General features: G+C 44.7%; 1 protein-coding gene across 1 annotated transcript; it reads left to right on the top strand.

Moving 5' to 3' along the window:
- The first annotated feature begins 6,923 nt into the window (after window positions 1-6,923).
- LOC310711901 (neuropeptide Y receptor type 1-like) lies at window positions 6,924-15,707 on the top strand. Its single transcript, XM_083514370.1, has 2 exons — window positions 6,924-7,245; window positions 10,175-15,707. Exon 2 carries the CDS (start codon window positions 10,301-10,303, stop codon window positions 11,405-11,407), a length of 1,107 nt encoding a protein of 368 aa, XP_083370496.1. The 5' UTR covers window positions 6,924-7,245; window positions 10,175-10,300; the 3' UTR covers window positions 11,408-15,707.
- The last annotated feature ends 464 nt before the right edge of the window (window positions 15,708-16,171 follow it).

Below are 16,171 nucleotides of genomic sequence, written 5' to 3'. Positions count from 1 at the left end.
CCAATATGCAACGGTGGCGGCTAGGATCCTATTGGTGCAAAATTGGAAAAGCTCTTATATCCCCACGATTAGAGAATGGCAAGTGAAACTATTCGAATATATAGAGTTAGCGAGAATGACACAAAGAATTAGGCATCAAAAAATGTAAAGCTAAAGAATGACTGGAATAAATTTTTAAGCTATATTGAAGATAATGTGGGAATTACCAAAAACACAGTGGGCGGAATTTAAAACCTGCGATGTATAGAGTCAACACAATATAACTGCAGAAAAGTATAAGTTTATTCAATCTAAACCGAGATGGATGGAAGTCAAATGAGTAATGTTTGTAAGCTTGTTTGCTATATGTCAATTTGTGTTTCTCTTTTGTCCTTTTTTTTCTTTTCTCTTTTTATTCTTTTCTTTTTTTCTCTCCTTTTTTTCCATTTACTGCTGGTTTCGGAATGTCTGTATGTTTTAAATCAATAAAAATCTATTAAAAAAAAAAGGAAGTACTCACTAAGAAACTGAGGGAAACGGCTGAGGTTAAAGGAGTTAGGGTAGGAATTAAGGAACATAAAATTAAATGCCTAGAATGTTATTTTTGTTTCAAACCTTGCAGATTCTTGACAAGATGGAATGTTTTAAGAGGTGGCAGAAAGATATTTCGAAGTTTGTCTGGCAGGGCAAAAAACCCAGAATAAAATTTAAAATATTGACAGATGCCAAAGAAAGAGGGGGATTTGCCCTGCCGGACTTAAAATTGTACTATGAAGCAGCAGCGTTTTGCTGGCTGAAAGAGTGGATGCTCCTCGAGAACACTGACATTTTGGATTTGGAAGGTTTCAATAATGCATTTGGTTGGCACGCATATCTATGGTATGATAAAATTAAGCTGCATAGGGCCTTTAAAAACCACATTGTTAGAAAGGCATTGTTTAATGTTTGGATAAGATACAAAGATCTGTTGGAAAACAAAACCCCTAGATGGGTGTCTCCTGTGGAGGCTAAGGCAGTGAAGAAACTCAATATGGAGGTCGGATGGCCGAAGTATTGGGAAATCTTGGAACAAGAGGGAGATAAATTGAAATTACAAAGTCATGAGAAAATGAAACATAAAGTACAAAATTGGTTTCAATATCGTCAAATAATGGAGTTTTTCAAACAGGATAGGAAAATTGGCTTTCAAGTGGAAAAATCAAAATTAGAGACTGAATTGTTAGAACCCAATACTAAGAATTTATCAAGAATGTATAACTTGTTGCTGAAATGGAATACACAAGATGAAACAGTTAAATCGGCCATGATTAAGTGGGCACAGGACATTGGTCATAACATTATGTCAGCTGACTGGGAGTGGTTGTGGAACACCGGTATTAAATTTACGGCATGTAATGCCTTAAAGGAAAACATTATGAAAATGACTTACAGGTGGTACATGACCCCAGTCAAGCTAGCAAAGATCTACCATTTGCCTGATAACAAGTGTTGGAAATGTAAAGAGACTGAAGGTACCTTTTACCACCTTTGGTGGACATGCCCGAAGATTAAGGCTTTCTGGGAAATGATATACAATGAAATGAAAAAGGTACTTAAATGTACTTTTCTTAAAAAACCAGAGGCCTTTCTCCTGGGCATTGTCAGCCAATTGGTGTCAAAGAAGGACAGAACTTTTTTTATGTACGCTACAACAGCAGCAAGAATACTCATCGCAAAGTATTGGAAGACACAAGATCTACCCACTCTGGAAGAATGGCAGATGAAAGTGATGGACTATATGACACTGGCCGAGATGACAGGCAGAATCCATGATCAGGGAAAAGAGACGGCGGAAGAAGAATGGAGAAAATTCAAAGGTTATCTTAAGGACTACTATAAACTTGATGAATGTTAGAATGTCGAGGTTTTTAGGAAAAAAAGGGATACAGTGACATAAGATTAGATTACAGAAAAGATTAAGATGACAGAGGTTGGAAAGGAACATTCAGAAGTTGCTTAAAAATTGGGGACATTGGGATGCAGGAAGGGGGGGTATGGGGGAGTCCTGGAAAAGAGGTTTATGAAAAAATGCTATGAAACTATACGTGTTTGTATGTCTTTTTAGTTGTTTGTTTGTCTTTAAAAATTTGTAAAATCAATAAAAATTTTATTAAAAAAAATAAAATAAAATTAAAGCCTTTGCGGATGATATTGTGTTAACATTAGAAAACCCAATACATAGTGTAAAAGAAGCCTTACAAAAAATTGAAGAGTTCGGAGCGGTAGCAGGATTCAAAGTCAATAAGAATAAGACTAAAATACTGACCAAAAATCTATCTAAGGAAGACATTGCAGAACTAGAACAAAAGACCGGAATTATGACGGCAAAAAAGGTGAAATACCTGGGAGTTTGGATGACGGCTAAGAATATCAATCTATACAAAGATAATTATGAGGTTACCTGGAAAAATATTAAGAAAGATTTAGAAATTTGGGAAAGAATGAGATTATCTTTTTGGGGGAGGATTGTGGTTATTAAAATGAACGTACTGCCCAGAATGATATTTCTATTTCAAACCATCCCGGTAATTAAAGGTCTAAAGCAATGTAAAGAATGGCAAAAAGCCTTAGGGAGATTCATCTGGCAGAAAAAAAGACCGCGAATTAAAATGAAAATATTGGTAGACAGAAAAGAAAGAGGGGGTTTCGCCCTTCCGGATTTATGTATATACTATGAGGCGGCGTGTTTAACGTGGTTGCAAGACTGGATAACGCTAGAAAATAGAGATCTGTTAGATCTTGAAGGCTTTGACAATAGGTACGGATGGCATGCGTACCTATGGTACGAAAAGGTGAAAATACATAGAGGCTTTCGAAACCATATCTTTAGAGGTCCATTACTTCAAGTATGGGAAAGAAATAAAAACATATTGGAAAGGAAGACACCCTGGTGGATTTCTCCAGTAGAGGTGTTAACGGTTAAAAAAGTGAATATGGAGGGGAAGAATGCTACTTATGAAGAACTTACAAGAAAAACGGATCAAGGTATAAAGCTTAGACCATATGAAGAGATTAAAAACTCATTTACCGGGTGGATGCAATATCACCAAGTAAATGACTTGCTAAATGAAGATAAAAAGAAAACAGGATTTGAAGATAAAAAATCTAAATTTAATGTGGAAGTTGTTGAAGGAAAGAACAAAGTATTGTCCAGAACATATGATATATTATTAGAGTGGTATACAAAAGACGAAGAGGTGAAGGAGGTCATGATTAAGTGGGCAATAGACTTTGACTATAATATTGATTTTGAGAGATGGTTAGAATTATGGAATACTAACATGAAATTTACAGCTTGTATGGCGCTAAAGGAAAATATATGGAAGATGATATATAGGTGGTACCTTACACCAGTGAAATTGGCTAAGATGTACAGGTTAAAAAATAAAAGATGCTGGAAATGTGGAGAAGCAGATGGTGACTTCTACCATATGTGGTGGTCATGCAGCAAAGTGAAAGGCTTTTGGGAATTAATTTATAATGAGCTTAAAAATTTTTTCAAGTATACGTTCCCCAAAAAACCCGAAGCTTTTCTGCTAGGAATGACAGGTAAAGAAATTAAAAAGGAAGACAGAGTACTATTTCTATATGCCACAACAGCCGCAAGAATCATGTTAGCGCAAAATTGGAAAATGGATGTCATTCCCAATATATACGACTGGCAGATTAAATTAACAAATTATGCCGAGCTCGCTAGAATAACTGCGAGAATAAGAGACCAAGATGAACAGAAACTACATGACAATTGGGTTAAGTATTGGACATATATTGGAATTAAATCTTAAATGACACTAGAGGGATTGGAAACAACTCTAACAGTAAATGGCCAGTATGTGAAAGAAATAAAATACGTGAGTATAAAGTTTATTTGATACTTACCAAAGTTGTAGAAGGAAGTCCAAGGCTCGGCAGAGCCTAAAATGAATATATTCTTGACTTACGGACTGTTTAGATTTTGTGCCACTTAAGTATTGAATTTTGTATACGTTTATTTGTATGTATGTATAATATGTATAATTACTAATAAAAACTTATCTGAAAAAAAAGAGTGGTAGACTCCTAATCTGATGGCCCGGGTTCGCGTCTCCGCTCCTCCACCTGCAGCTGCTGGGTGACCTTGGGCCAGTCACACTTCTCTGAAGTCTCTCAGCCCCACTCACCTCACAGAGTGTTTGTTGTGGGGGAGGAAGGGAAAGGAGAATGTTAGCCGCTTTGAGACTCCTTCGGGTAGTGATAAAGCAGGATATCAAATCCCCCTCCCAAAAAAGACATGCTGCTGTGCCTCCAGCTTCCAGGCTGGAGGCCACATCATCCTAGGAACCCAGGCTGTGGCCACTGAGGCCTTCCCTGGAACCCTAAGGGGAAGCTCAGGTTGTAGACCTGCAGAAAGAAAACCATAGATCTGAAAGACACCATAGTGCCCACTAACCTTTATTCCATGAAAACTAAATCCTGAGAAAGTGCAGGCACCCCTGGAAGTCTCATCTATTGGTGTTCAAAACTATGATGAGTGCTGATTTAAATTAATTTTGCAAGTTTGCAAGGTGTAAATTGTTCCTAACTCAACTTTGCTGATTCATACATGCACTCAACTGACTACTGCAAGCAGGCAGGAAGGAAGATGGGTTGGTGCATGGATAAGAGGAGAAAGCCCTGAAAAACGTGCTCCTGGAACACAAGGCTGCTTTTCTCTCTCCTAGCAAAAGCACTTACTGCTTCAGAAAATTAAATCAACACCAGGCCCTGTCTTTTGCTGAGGTGAATATCAATATAGATTGACCCTCCAGATAAGCAGGAGCATTTGTGCTGATGAATCCCAGCGGCAACATTGGCATCACTGGTGCCAAAGTATCTCATTAGCTTCCCAGGAAACTGGCTGTTGTTGTGCCACTAGGAAGTGAAGGTGGAAGGTGAGGCCGCCCAGAGGCCTCCTGTGGAACTGCAGCTACACACACCATGGTTTTACATATTCAGCTACTGTACATTCTTCTGAAATGTGCAGTAGAAGTGTGAACACAACAAACAGGTGCTTGGAAACGCAATCGTCACCCAAGCATACCCATCAAAGAGACTGGATCAGTCATAGTGCCATAGCAATGGGCAAGCTAACAGTTTTTTGCATTGTGATGCCTGAAGCTGCACTAAGAGCAACCTTAATGGTGATGAATCAGAAAGTTCTCGGTTTCTGCCACAAAGTGTCTTTAGACAGAAAGGAGAAAGGAGCTCCTAAGAGAGAGGAAGGGGCTGGAGAGCCTGTGCAAATGTGCTTCTATTGCTGCCGTTTGGTACAAGAGGTTCTGCAGGCTTTTGAAACCGCTCAACCCACCCCTGCAAAACCTGTTTACCAGAGGCAGTAGTGGGATGGAACGCAGGCATCATAGTTTCACTCCCTCTTTCAAAGCTCTCCGAAGCAAATTCTTGTCTGTCTCAGCCTCCCCCATTCTAGTGTCCTCTAGATATTTTGGGCTACAACTTGCAATCCAACACATGTACAGCATTCAGGGATTGGGAAGGTTCTCCTAGGAAGTCAAACCTCTTTCAAACTCCCTTTCAATTCTTTTACAGCATTTAGAACTCTTTAGTTTAGAGAACAGGCGAGTAAGAGGGAACATACCAGAGGTTTATGCATGGCATAGAAAGAGTGGATAGAAAAAAGTTTTTCTCCCTCTCTCATAACACTATGACTTGCAGACATTTAATGAAGCTGAATGTTTCAGGACAGTGAAAGAAAGGACTTCCTCATGCACTTGCTCCCACAGGAGGCAGCAATGCCCTTCAGCTTGGATGGCTTTAGGATTGGACAAATTCATGGAAGACGCAGGGCTGTCAGTGGCTCTGCTCTGCCTCCACAGTGATGCTTCTGAATCCCAGTTGCTGGAAGCCACAGGAGGGCAAAGTGCTCTTGTGCTCAAATCCTGCTTGCAGGCTTTCTAGAGGCATCTGGTTGGCCATTATGAGAGAAGGAAACTGGGCCACTGGCTCTTCTTATGTTCTTATGCTGTGTCTCCATCTCGAGATGAGCCACATCAGGATTTGAACTCAGGTCCCTAATACCTGTTCCGATATTCTATGCAGTGCTGGGATAAAAGAACAGAGAGGGTCTTTTACCTTCATGCCTTCTTTGTGGTCATGTGAGTTATTATTTAATAGATTTTAATCCCAGGTCCCTTGAGCCCCAGCCAGTATGATCAGCCCTGGAATCCTACAGCCATTCTGGCTGGGGTTGATGGGAGTTGTAGCCAAACATCTGGAGGGCACCAGGTTGGAGAAGACTGTCCTTCACCATAGACAGTGCAGGTGCCTGCTAGTTTGCCTTGCCCAGCCATCCCTTGATGGGTGATTTAAAGCCAAGCCCCTTCCTTCCTCCTAACCAGTTGGCATGGCTGTCCACTACCTGGCTGTCAGGAGAGGGAAGGCCTCTGGCTTGCAGGATCGACTCACTGCCTTCCTACTAGAAACCACCCACCGAAACCTGGCGCAGAAGGGGTTTGTTTGGAATCCCAGAGATGAGCAGAGCTCGCAGTCTTTCTGCACAAAAATCCACGCTTGCTCACCCCACCTTAGCTTTCTTTATTTTAGCGGTGTTGTCGCCAGTTGCAAAACCGTTTTGGGAGCCAGAAATCCTCGCCCATCTACTTCCCAGCGCCCAGAGATCTCCCAGGAGCGCCTGACCTCCCTACCTTCCGCCCATCAATGCTCGCCTGAGTAAAAACCCCCGCTCGCTCGCCTGCCTGCCAGCCTGCAAGCCTGCAAGCCTGCCAGGGAGCTGGACCTTTGCCAGAGCTGGATCTGGGGCACCTCCGCCCCCGCATGCAGCAGCAACAGCAGCCCCCCCCCCTCACGTGCTCTCACATTGAGAGACTGGAGCGCGCGGCTGGGCGGGGGAGAGGAGTGGTACCCACGTGGAAGAAGCATCCCCTCTCCGCCTGGAAGCCAGAGTCCCGGGTGGGGCTAAGCCTCGCTCCTCCCAGGGGTGGAGTTTTTATATGGGGCGGGGGGGCTTCCCTAGTTCTTCTTAAGGCAGCCTTTTCGCTGGGTGTCTCCTTGCTTCCCCCTCCCAAAAAACCCTGGAGCCCATCATTTGGGGGAGGGAAAAGAAGAAGAGGAGGACCCCTGAGCTGGGAGACGCATTCACGTGTACCGGGAGGGTGTTGCAGCATATTTCAGAGCAGATCTGCCCGGGTTTAAGAAGAGGCTGAGCTGACACGAGAACTAGTTCAGCATCAGGTGAGTGGGGGGCGTGTGTGTGTGTGTGTGTACGCGCGCTTGCTTGTGTATTCTTCATAGACCTGGGGGATGCACTTTGGGCTGGGTGCCCCAGGAGTACCGTCCTCACTCCCCTGACCCTGTAGCAGCAACAGCACTAGAACTTGTGTAATAGTCCCAAGCTGCATTTTCTGCTGGGCTTGCCAGCCTCTACCAGCCTCAGAGCTAATTCTCCAAAGCTGGGGCAGAGTGGAGGGATGACAACCACAGCGTCTCCCGTCAAAAGCTGCAGCAATCTACCGCTCGGCCGCGTGCGCATCTGTCTGGGCAGTGGTCGGCGGCTGGCCTGCTGGGCTGGGGGCGGGTGGGAGGCATGGGGGGGCACCTGCTCCCCAGCTAGCGCTGGCATTCCAAGGCTAGCCTGCAGACCAAGTTCCAAGAGGGGAAGGGTACTCTGCCTTCATTCCTCTATCCCTTCCTACCATTAAATGCTGGTCTTGGAATCGAAAGGAAAGGATGAGGGGGGCTGGGGGGGCAGCCCTGTGCAGCTTTTTCTGAAAGAGGGCAGGTTGTGCATTGCAGCGCTGAAGGGGAGGACCTAAGCACACAAGCTCCAGTTGACAAACATTTTACAAATAAAGCAAACTGTCCATGAAATGGGATGTTGATGTGGACACCAGCGGAAGCAGACTTGCAGGCATTTCCTCCCATTTTACCGTTTAAGAGACTACCTGGGTGTCCTGCATTGGAAACAGTATTGTAGGCAAAATCTCTACATTGAAAGAAGTAGGAAATATTTTTAAATTTTTTTTAACATTTCAGAGGATGTTGCAGATATAAATGGTGGAAGTTGCCTTCCTGCTCTGACACTGGCCAACAGGTGCTTGTTATAGTTGCCTGGCTATATCCTACTCAGCAGTTACTCCTTGCCTGTTTTAAGTCTTATGTGTTCAGTTTATCCCTATGTTTTATCTTATGCTGGTCTGTGACTGAAATAAACTTTGATACCGATACTGATACTCAGCAGTAGGCTTGAAAATAGCTGCTTGCCCGTGGCAAGTAAAAATTGCCTCTGGCAAGAATGCTTTTCTAGGTTGGAAGAGTCTGTCTTCTCCCTCTCAATTTCATTTTCCTTTTTGCAGGCCTTAGACACGCTAAAAATAACTATCACTAGACAGGGACTTGTGAACAATTTTTTTGCAGGCTTGTAACTTCTGTGGACTTCATTTGCAAGGCTGCCTTATCATAGCTGATGGGCTAGATGGGAACAGAGGGCAGGAAAAGACAATAAGTGATGGCCGTGACTTTCCTGAACAACAGGGCGGGGATTGTCTGGAAAAATGTAGAGAGGACCAGGCCATGCAGATAAAGGGCGGAGGGGGGTGTTCTCATTTCCTCTGCCTCCATTGCAATGAATAGGAACTCTGCTTTACAGCAGGTGGATAACTCACTCTTAAGATCTCATGTCTGTCTTCACAGTAAATGGCAACCACAGGAGAGGGCTGTCTCAAGGCAAAGAACACATTTTTAATACTTTCAGTGAGCGTGTTCTTACCCAATAGAAGCTTCTAGGATAAGCTGGGGTCACTGCAGAGTGTGGCCCATCCATACCTCAGCTTAGTGTGTCTTGTGATCCCCCCATGCTTCCTGTGGCTCCTTAGCCCACTTGGTGTTCTCCTCCATCTACTGCAGCCTCACATTTTCTTCTCCCTAGATCTGGAGATTCCTTAAAGGTAAAGGGACCCCTGACCATTAGGTCCAGTTGTGACCGACTCTCATCTCACTTTATTGGCCGAGGGAGCCAGCATACAGCTTCCGGGTCATGTGGCCAGCATGACTAAGCCGCTTCTGGAGAACCAGAGCAGTGCACGGAAATGCTGTTTACCTCCCCCTTGGAGTGGTACCTATTTATCTACTGGCACTTTGATGTGCTTTTGAACTGCTAGGTGGGCAGGAGCTGGGGCCGAGCAATGGGAGCTCACCCTGTTGTGGGGATTCGAACCGCCAACCTTCTGATTGGCAAGTCCTAGGCTTGCAGAGCAACATCCATTGCATAGGGAATATCTGATTTAGGGAGGAGAAAATTTGGGGTGGTAGTTGGAGGAGAATGTCACCAGGATGAGGGGGAATTAAAGGGGTACAAGGGGTTCCCAATGGGCATTAAGCCAAGGTATGGATGGGCCATAAGACTAAACTATGTGGGGCAGAAGATGAGTAGTCCTTGGGCAGCTGATCCAGACTGGCACCCTCCAGATGTTTTGGACTACAACTCCCATCAGTTGGCTGGGATTAATGGGAACATATGGAAGGTGCCAGATTGGGGAAGGCTGCAGTAGGGCATTCTCTGAAGACTCCTGATACAGCCAACCACTTGGTGAAGCTAACAAGACTTGCGTCTGGGAGTGACTGCCCAGACCATATACTGAAAAACTGGTCCTAAAGGATCTTCTGGCTCCCAGTATGTTTCCAAGTACAATTCAAAGTGTTGGTGCTGATCTTTAAAGCCCTAAACAGCCTTGGCTCTGTATACCTGAAGGAGCGTCTCCACTCCCATCACTCAGCCCGGACAGTCGGACACTTAGGTCCTCCTCCAAGGGTCTTCTGCTGGTTTCCTCACTGCGAGAAGTGAAGCTACAGGGAACCAGGCAGAGGGCCTTCTCAGTAGTGGCACCCACCCTCCCTTCAGATGTCAAGGAAATAAACAACTATCTGACTTTTAGAAGACATCTGAAGGCAGTTCTGTTTAGGGAAGTTTTTAAGGATGTTTTTAGATATGTTGTAAGCCACCCAGAGTGGCTGGGGAAAGCAGCAGAGAATGCCTGAAACAATCCTAGGAGCCCCCTGGGCACTTCTATATGCCACCTTGAGCTCCATGGAAGAAAGGCAATATATAAATGTAGTCAATAAGTAAGTGCCTCCTAATGTCTGGATGTCTTCTTCCTTGGCACAGGGCAAGCGAGCGCAGCATCTCATGAGGAGAGACAGCTGCTGCTGCCGCCACTGCCGCAGCCTTTTTTACCACCTACACTAGAGAGCTCTCCATCCTTCCATCTCTAAGGTAGAGTTGGGACGTGCCATGGACCAGCTGATGAATCTCCTCTACCTCAACTTCTCAGAGCAGCTGAGCCTGCTAGAGGAAAACGACATGTCCTGCAGCGACTCTGTGGGGAACGGCACTTTCCTGATCGTAGCTTACAGCGCAGTCATTGCAGTGGGGTTGATTGGCAACCTCTGCTTGGTGTGTGTCATCATCCAGCAGAAGGAGATGAGAAACGTCACCAACATCTTCATCGCCAACCTCTCCTGCTCTGACATCCTCATGTCACTTGTTTGCATGCCTGTCACGGTCATTTACACCTTGATGGACCGCTGGATCTTAGGAGAAGTGCTCTGCAAGGCCAGCCCCTTTGTCCAGTGCATCTCCGTCACTGTCTCCATCCTCTCCCTCGTATGGATTGCCCTGGAAAGGCATCAGCTCATCATCAATCCGACTGGGCGGAAGCCAGGAGCTAACCATGCGTACCTGGCTGTGGCCATTACCTGGGTGGTGGCCTGCTTCATTTCCCTGCCCTTCCTCTCCTTCACCATCCTGACCAATGAGCCCTTTCAAAACTTAAGCCTTCCCTTTGACCCGTTTGCCAACCACGTGGCCTGCATTGAGCACTGGCCATCGGATCAGCATCGCCTAGCTTACACCACCTTCCTCTTGCTTTTCCAGTACTGCCTGCCCCTGCTCCTCATCATGGCCTGCTATTTCCGCATCTTCCTGCGCCTTCAGCGTCGCAAGGACATGGTGGAGCGCTCCAAGGATGGCTCCCGGGCCACTAGCCACAGGAAGGTCAACATTATGTTGGCTTGCATCGTCGTTGCTTTTGCCGCCTGTTGGTTTCCACTCACTGTCTTCAATGCCCTCTATGACTGGGACCATGAGAAGATCTCAGTGTGCTACCACAACTTCATCTTCTCCCTCTGCCACCTTATGGCCATGGCTTCCACTTGCATCAACCCCATCATGTATGGTTTCCTCAACAGCAATTTCCAAAAGGAAGTCAAGGCATTGCTGTATCGCTGCAGCTGCAGCAGTGAGAAGGACAAGTATGAAAGCTTCCCCCTTTCCACAGTCAGCACGGAGATCTCCAAGGCCTCGCTCCATAGCGGGGCTGGCACCAGTACCCACGCGTGACTGCCAAGATCCCATGCAGTGCCTTCCAACAGCAACCAGTCCCTTTCTCAGCTGAGCCAAGCTGGAAGTATCTCCGCTGTCTGCATATTTCCAATTCTCTGGTTACTCCACCCCCCAACCCATCTCATACCAAACTTGTATCAGGGATCATCTGCAATTATCTGGGGTACAAAGAATATGTACTGAGGTGGGGAGGGAATGACCCAGAGGATTGGGGAACAGTGTGTCTTGAGTTATTCTCTTTGATCCTTAACCCATCTTAACATTTGGAGCTTTGAAAACTTCCTTGAGAATATGGTTGTACTCCACTAAAACGGATGGAAACTGTGAGTCCTGGGACAATAACTAAGCAACTTACTGTCTGCTTAGCCTCTCAAGAAGATCCAAGGGCCCCTAAATAAATCATCCAACTCTGTTAAGAGTTGCATTCATCAGCATTGGGCAACTTAGAAGCAGATCTTCACAAATGGTCCTTCAAAGAGAAGATTGATCATGGCAAAGAAACATTTCCCGAAAGAAAGCTTCCCCAGCACCCTAGCATTTTTTTGTGCTAGACTGAACTTCAGGAGAACATTGGGTGTGTCCTAGGTTGTATTCTCCATTCAGATGGACCAACTTGGGCTTGACAGGCCTGGTCATTGTCCTCCATGAACTAAATGTGTTCCCTGGTACAAGGACCGAAGCTCGGTGGTAGAGCATCTGCTTTGCATGCAGAAGGTCCCAGGTTCAATCTCCAGGATGGACTGGAAGGAGACTCCTGTCTCACATCATGGAGACCCACCACTGCCAGTCAATATAGGCAGCACAGAGCTGGATGAACCAATGGGCTGATGTCCTGTGTTCCAGAAACGTATGCAGTGCTCTGGGAGTCCACGGTAGATGTGTCCCTTGAAAAGCATTTTTTGAAGGTAGGAACCTGGAAAAACAATGCCCTAAGTGAGTCTCCATCTCCATGCAAATGGAATTATCCTGGTTGAAGAAGAGCTTTAAAAAATAGAACCGGTAAGATCCAAACTGGTTCAGCTGAAATCCTTAGTATGAAATGTCTGGGTAATACATCAAGATTTTGAGAGAGCCTCCCAGTCATCCCAACGACCAAGGCAGAAAACTTTAACGGCCTTCCTCTACCCCACCCTGGAAGGTTTAGTCTGCATTTCCCCACCTGAAGAAATGTTTTGCCCCACTCAAAAACTTGCTGTCATGTCCTGTCAATATAATTGCATCAATTGAAACATTGTTTGATCTTCTCTCTTTCTTTTGAATAATAATAAAGCAAGCGTTTCCATAATAGAAACTGAGAAAGATGATATATTGTTCTGATTGGTTCTGCCCTTTTATTTCCATGAAAATTAGTCCATTTAATATAAAGGACTTATGAGTTTGGAATGTGTATTTTTGGAGCTTGAGGGGTTTTGGCTTTGAGAGCTCTGCCTTCATTTGCCTATTGGAACTACCGTATATGATCAGCAATTCTCATTTATTGCACATTTACTGGGGAGAAGGGGGTGAGAAATACTTCATTCCTAAAACTCTCTGGATGCAAAATGCACTGCATTAAAAGGATGAGTCAATGAGTGCTGGCACTGCATAATCCAGTTGAGGACAGTGATGTGTAGCTTAGTGTCCCCCTTTTTTCTAACACAGGTAGACTCTTCAGAACGGTATTATCATTTTAGCCTTAATATTTAAATCAGGAATGGACAGGAGCTGGCCTTCAGAGGGACCTTTTCATCAGATGGCCTGAGCAAATGTCAGTCACATGAGGATGTAATCAGTTTCCCTCATCAGGATAAAGAAAAAGTTGCCATCTTGTAAGAAACAGAGAGTCCTATAATTCCCAGGCAGCATGACCAATAGTCAGGATAGTGGCAGTCTCAGCCCCAAACATTTGGAGGCACAACGCTTTTGGCAAGCAGGTCTAAAGCTTTAACTCATTCATCACCTGGGCCAAAACCAAATGGCACAAGTGTGTGTGTGTGTGTGTGTGTGTGTGTGTGTGTGTGTGTTTAAAAATGCCATTAGGTTTGAGTGCATGATTGTAACAATGAATTAAAAAGAAAATAGTAAAGATGGCATTTCCTTGTATTAGTGAGGAGTCACTTTTTAATCATCTTCTACATTGGCTCACATTTCTTTCAAAATCACCCAGAATTCCTGACCAGTGTGAGCGCTCTTATGAGTTGTTCTGTTTCATAAATTAGTTGTAATTGATCTTTCTGCCATGCGTTCCTTAACATTATGTTTTCAATCAGTAAAAACCGTGAAGTGTCTTGTGGCACCTCAAAAGCTAAAAAATATTATTATTATGGCATAAAGTTTCATGGACTACTACAGTCTAGAACATTTTTCCATTTTGGTTTGTTACTTTAATGAAGACTGATTTGACGTGGGACATTTCTGGGTTTTCACTCTGATCAGAAAATCCATAATGCAAAATAAAGTGTTATTGCTAGCAAATATGTTACTGTTGTAAAAATAAAAATAAAAATCTGGACCTCAGACTAAACCTTCAGAAGGTGACTAAGACATTTCACAAACTTTTTCACAGGTAAAATTCCACTAGACTTCCTGGGGCTAACTTTTATGGAGATAGCTTTGAGCTATCTCACTCCCTACCCTGGTCCATTTCTAGACCATTTATTAACTGAGTCTCATGCCCTGGCAAAAATGCTGAGATGTTTGGGATGCACAGATCAAGCCAGAGGATTTTTTAATAACATTCATAGGAAAGACATACAAGGTCGTATCTAATGCTAGCCATAGGGTCAATTTTTTGAGATTCACAGTCATGGCTAACTTAGGTAGATTGATTTCAATGGGTCCACTCTGAGCAAAAGTTAGTTGGACACACTCTGATACAGTATTTACAAGCATAGAGCAAACATTCTAGAATATTTGTCTAAGCTAACTGTGTTCTTCCAACCTTTCAACATCAGCTGAATGTATCCTAATGCCTGATCTCTTAATATGGTGATGTCTGCTGACTCCTAGATCTAGGAACTTGCGGGCAAACAATGCTTGTGTTTTCAACCAGTTTTGAAACATGTACTTTATTTAACTGCATAGGCATGGATCTACTTTGTGAGAAGAAGAAAGTCTGTTTTCCTGCCACTTCCTTTACCTAATACATGAGCAATGTCCTTTAAATAAACTTGAGGCAGCACATGAAAAGCAAGGTGTGTGTCCATGTTCCTGGGTTAGCTGTGAGCAAGCTTGCTTACTGAGGACAGGAAAAAACTTTGCCCATGTTCAGATATGCTTTTCTCCAGTGAACCAGAACATGTGGAGAGAAAAATCCTGATGTAGGCTGGCCCTCCACAACCTGGTGCAGACGTCTTGGACTTCAACTCCCATCTGCCCCTTTGCCAACACAGCAGGTGGAAGTTGCAGCTTGAAACATCTGGAGGGCACCAGCCTGGGGAAGGAGGGGATCCGTGGTCTCCCTCTAAGCCTGGCAGGAACTGACAGGAACAGGGACTCACTAAAGCAGTGTAAAAGTTAAGGTTCTTTATTGAAACTCCTCCAGGTTTGATGCCAAGTTCAAAATCACTGGGGTGAGATAGAAACCTTCCCTAACTGGCCATGGAGGCCTGCCTTTTTCTGACCCAGAATTCCTAGAAATATAGTGGCTACACTACAATTTTGTATCATTTCTAAACCATTTAACTGTCTTGGCTTCATCCTGAAGAATCTTGGAAACTATAGTTGCTGAAGATGTTTAGGTGAGAGTTTGGCTCTCTGGCCACAAGACGGTTGTTTTAGGGCAAGCAGGCAGGACAACAAGGGACATTTTCCTTTGCAACAGAAAGGCTAGAAAAACATTGCTAGCCTCTTTTTTATACAACAAGTGTTTTTCTCCTTGAAACTAACTTGGAGAGTATATTTATGTCACAGTCAGTTAAAAAGATATCCCCATGCAAACTGTCAGACCACACAGCAAATCTGATAGTTCTATATCAGTTTAATCATCAAGATCCTCCCTCCGCCCTCAAAGAATCCTGGGATCTGTAGTTTTGTGAGAGTGCTGGTAGCTACAGTTCCCAGCCTGCCATGAATCAAAGTTCTGACTTCTGAAGCAGTTTGGCTCTGCAGTGTAGATGTGCCCTTTAACTGTGCAGAGGCTCATTTGGTCCGTGAAATAGACTTCTTCTTCTGTTTTGCTTGAACTATAATAACAGTAATCCAATTATATTCCAGGGAGGGGGTATGTGCCATAAAACTGGTTGTATTATATGGCTCCCCCCCCCCAAAAAAAACCTGCTAGGAAAGAATAAAACATGCTGCAGTTACAAAATCCCAACTGTCTTTTGTTTGGCTTTGTTGTGTCTCTCCTTTCCTGTGTGGGCTTGGGCAGGATGTGCCAAGGAGCACTCAAACTTATGGGACAGGTCGGAGGGTGGGGATTGAGGGGCACACACACACTCTCATGACACCAACCCCCCTTTGTGGAGGGGGGGTCCTCGCATTTGGCCTGCTCCCTCCCTCACCACCCCGGCCTCAAGTCACGTAGAGGGGCCGGGGCCAGCAGTCAACATGGGACAGCTCCCACAGGGGGCTTGAGCCACAGCTGTAGCCTCTCTCCCAAGCCGGTGTCAGAGAGACTCCAGCACCAAAGAGGAGGGAAGGTCAGGTCCGGGTGGCGGAGGAGTCCAAGTGGTGGCAGACCCACACGATGCTGGACTGGCAGCAGCAGTGGTGGCTGAAGAGAAGCACCAATGGGGGGTGAGGAAGGAGAGGGCGAGGGAGGCAAAGGAGGTTGCTCCT

Source organism: Podarcis liolepis, assembly GCF_965112155.1.
Source record: "Podarcis liolepis genome assembly, chromosome: 7".
NCBI classification, from domain to species: domain Eukaryota; kingdom Metazoa; phylum Chordata; class Lepidosauria; order Squamata; family Lacertidae; genus Podarcis; species Podarcis liolepis.
This window is presented reverse-complemented; position numbering and strand designations above follow the sequence as displayed.

Excerpts from the sequence above, each read along its gene's own strand:
- LOC310711901 (XM_083514370.1), top strand. The coding sequence starts at position 10,301 with ATGGACCAGCTGATGAATCTCCTCTACCTCAACTTCTCAGAGCAGCTG.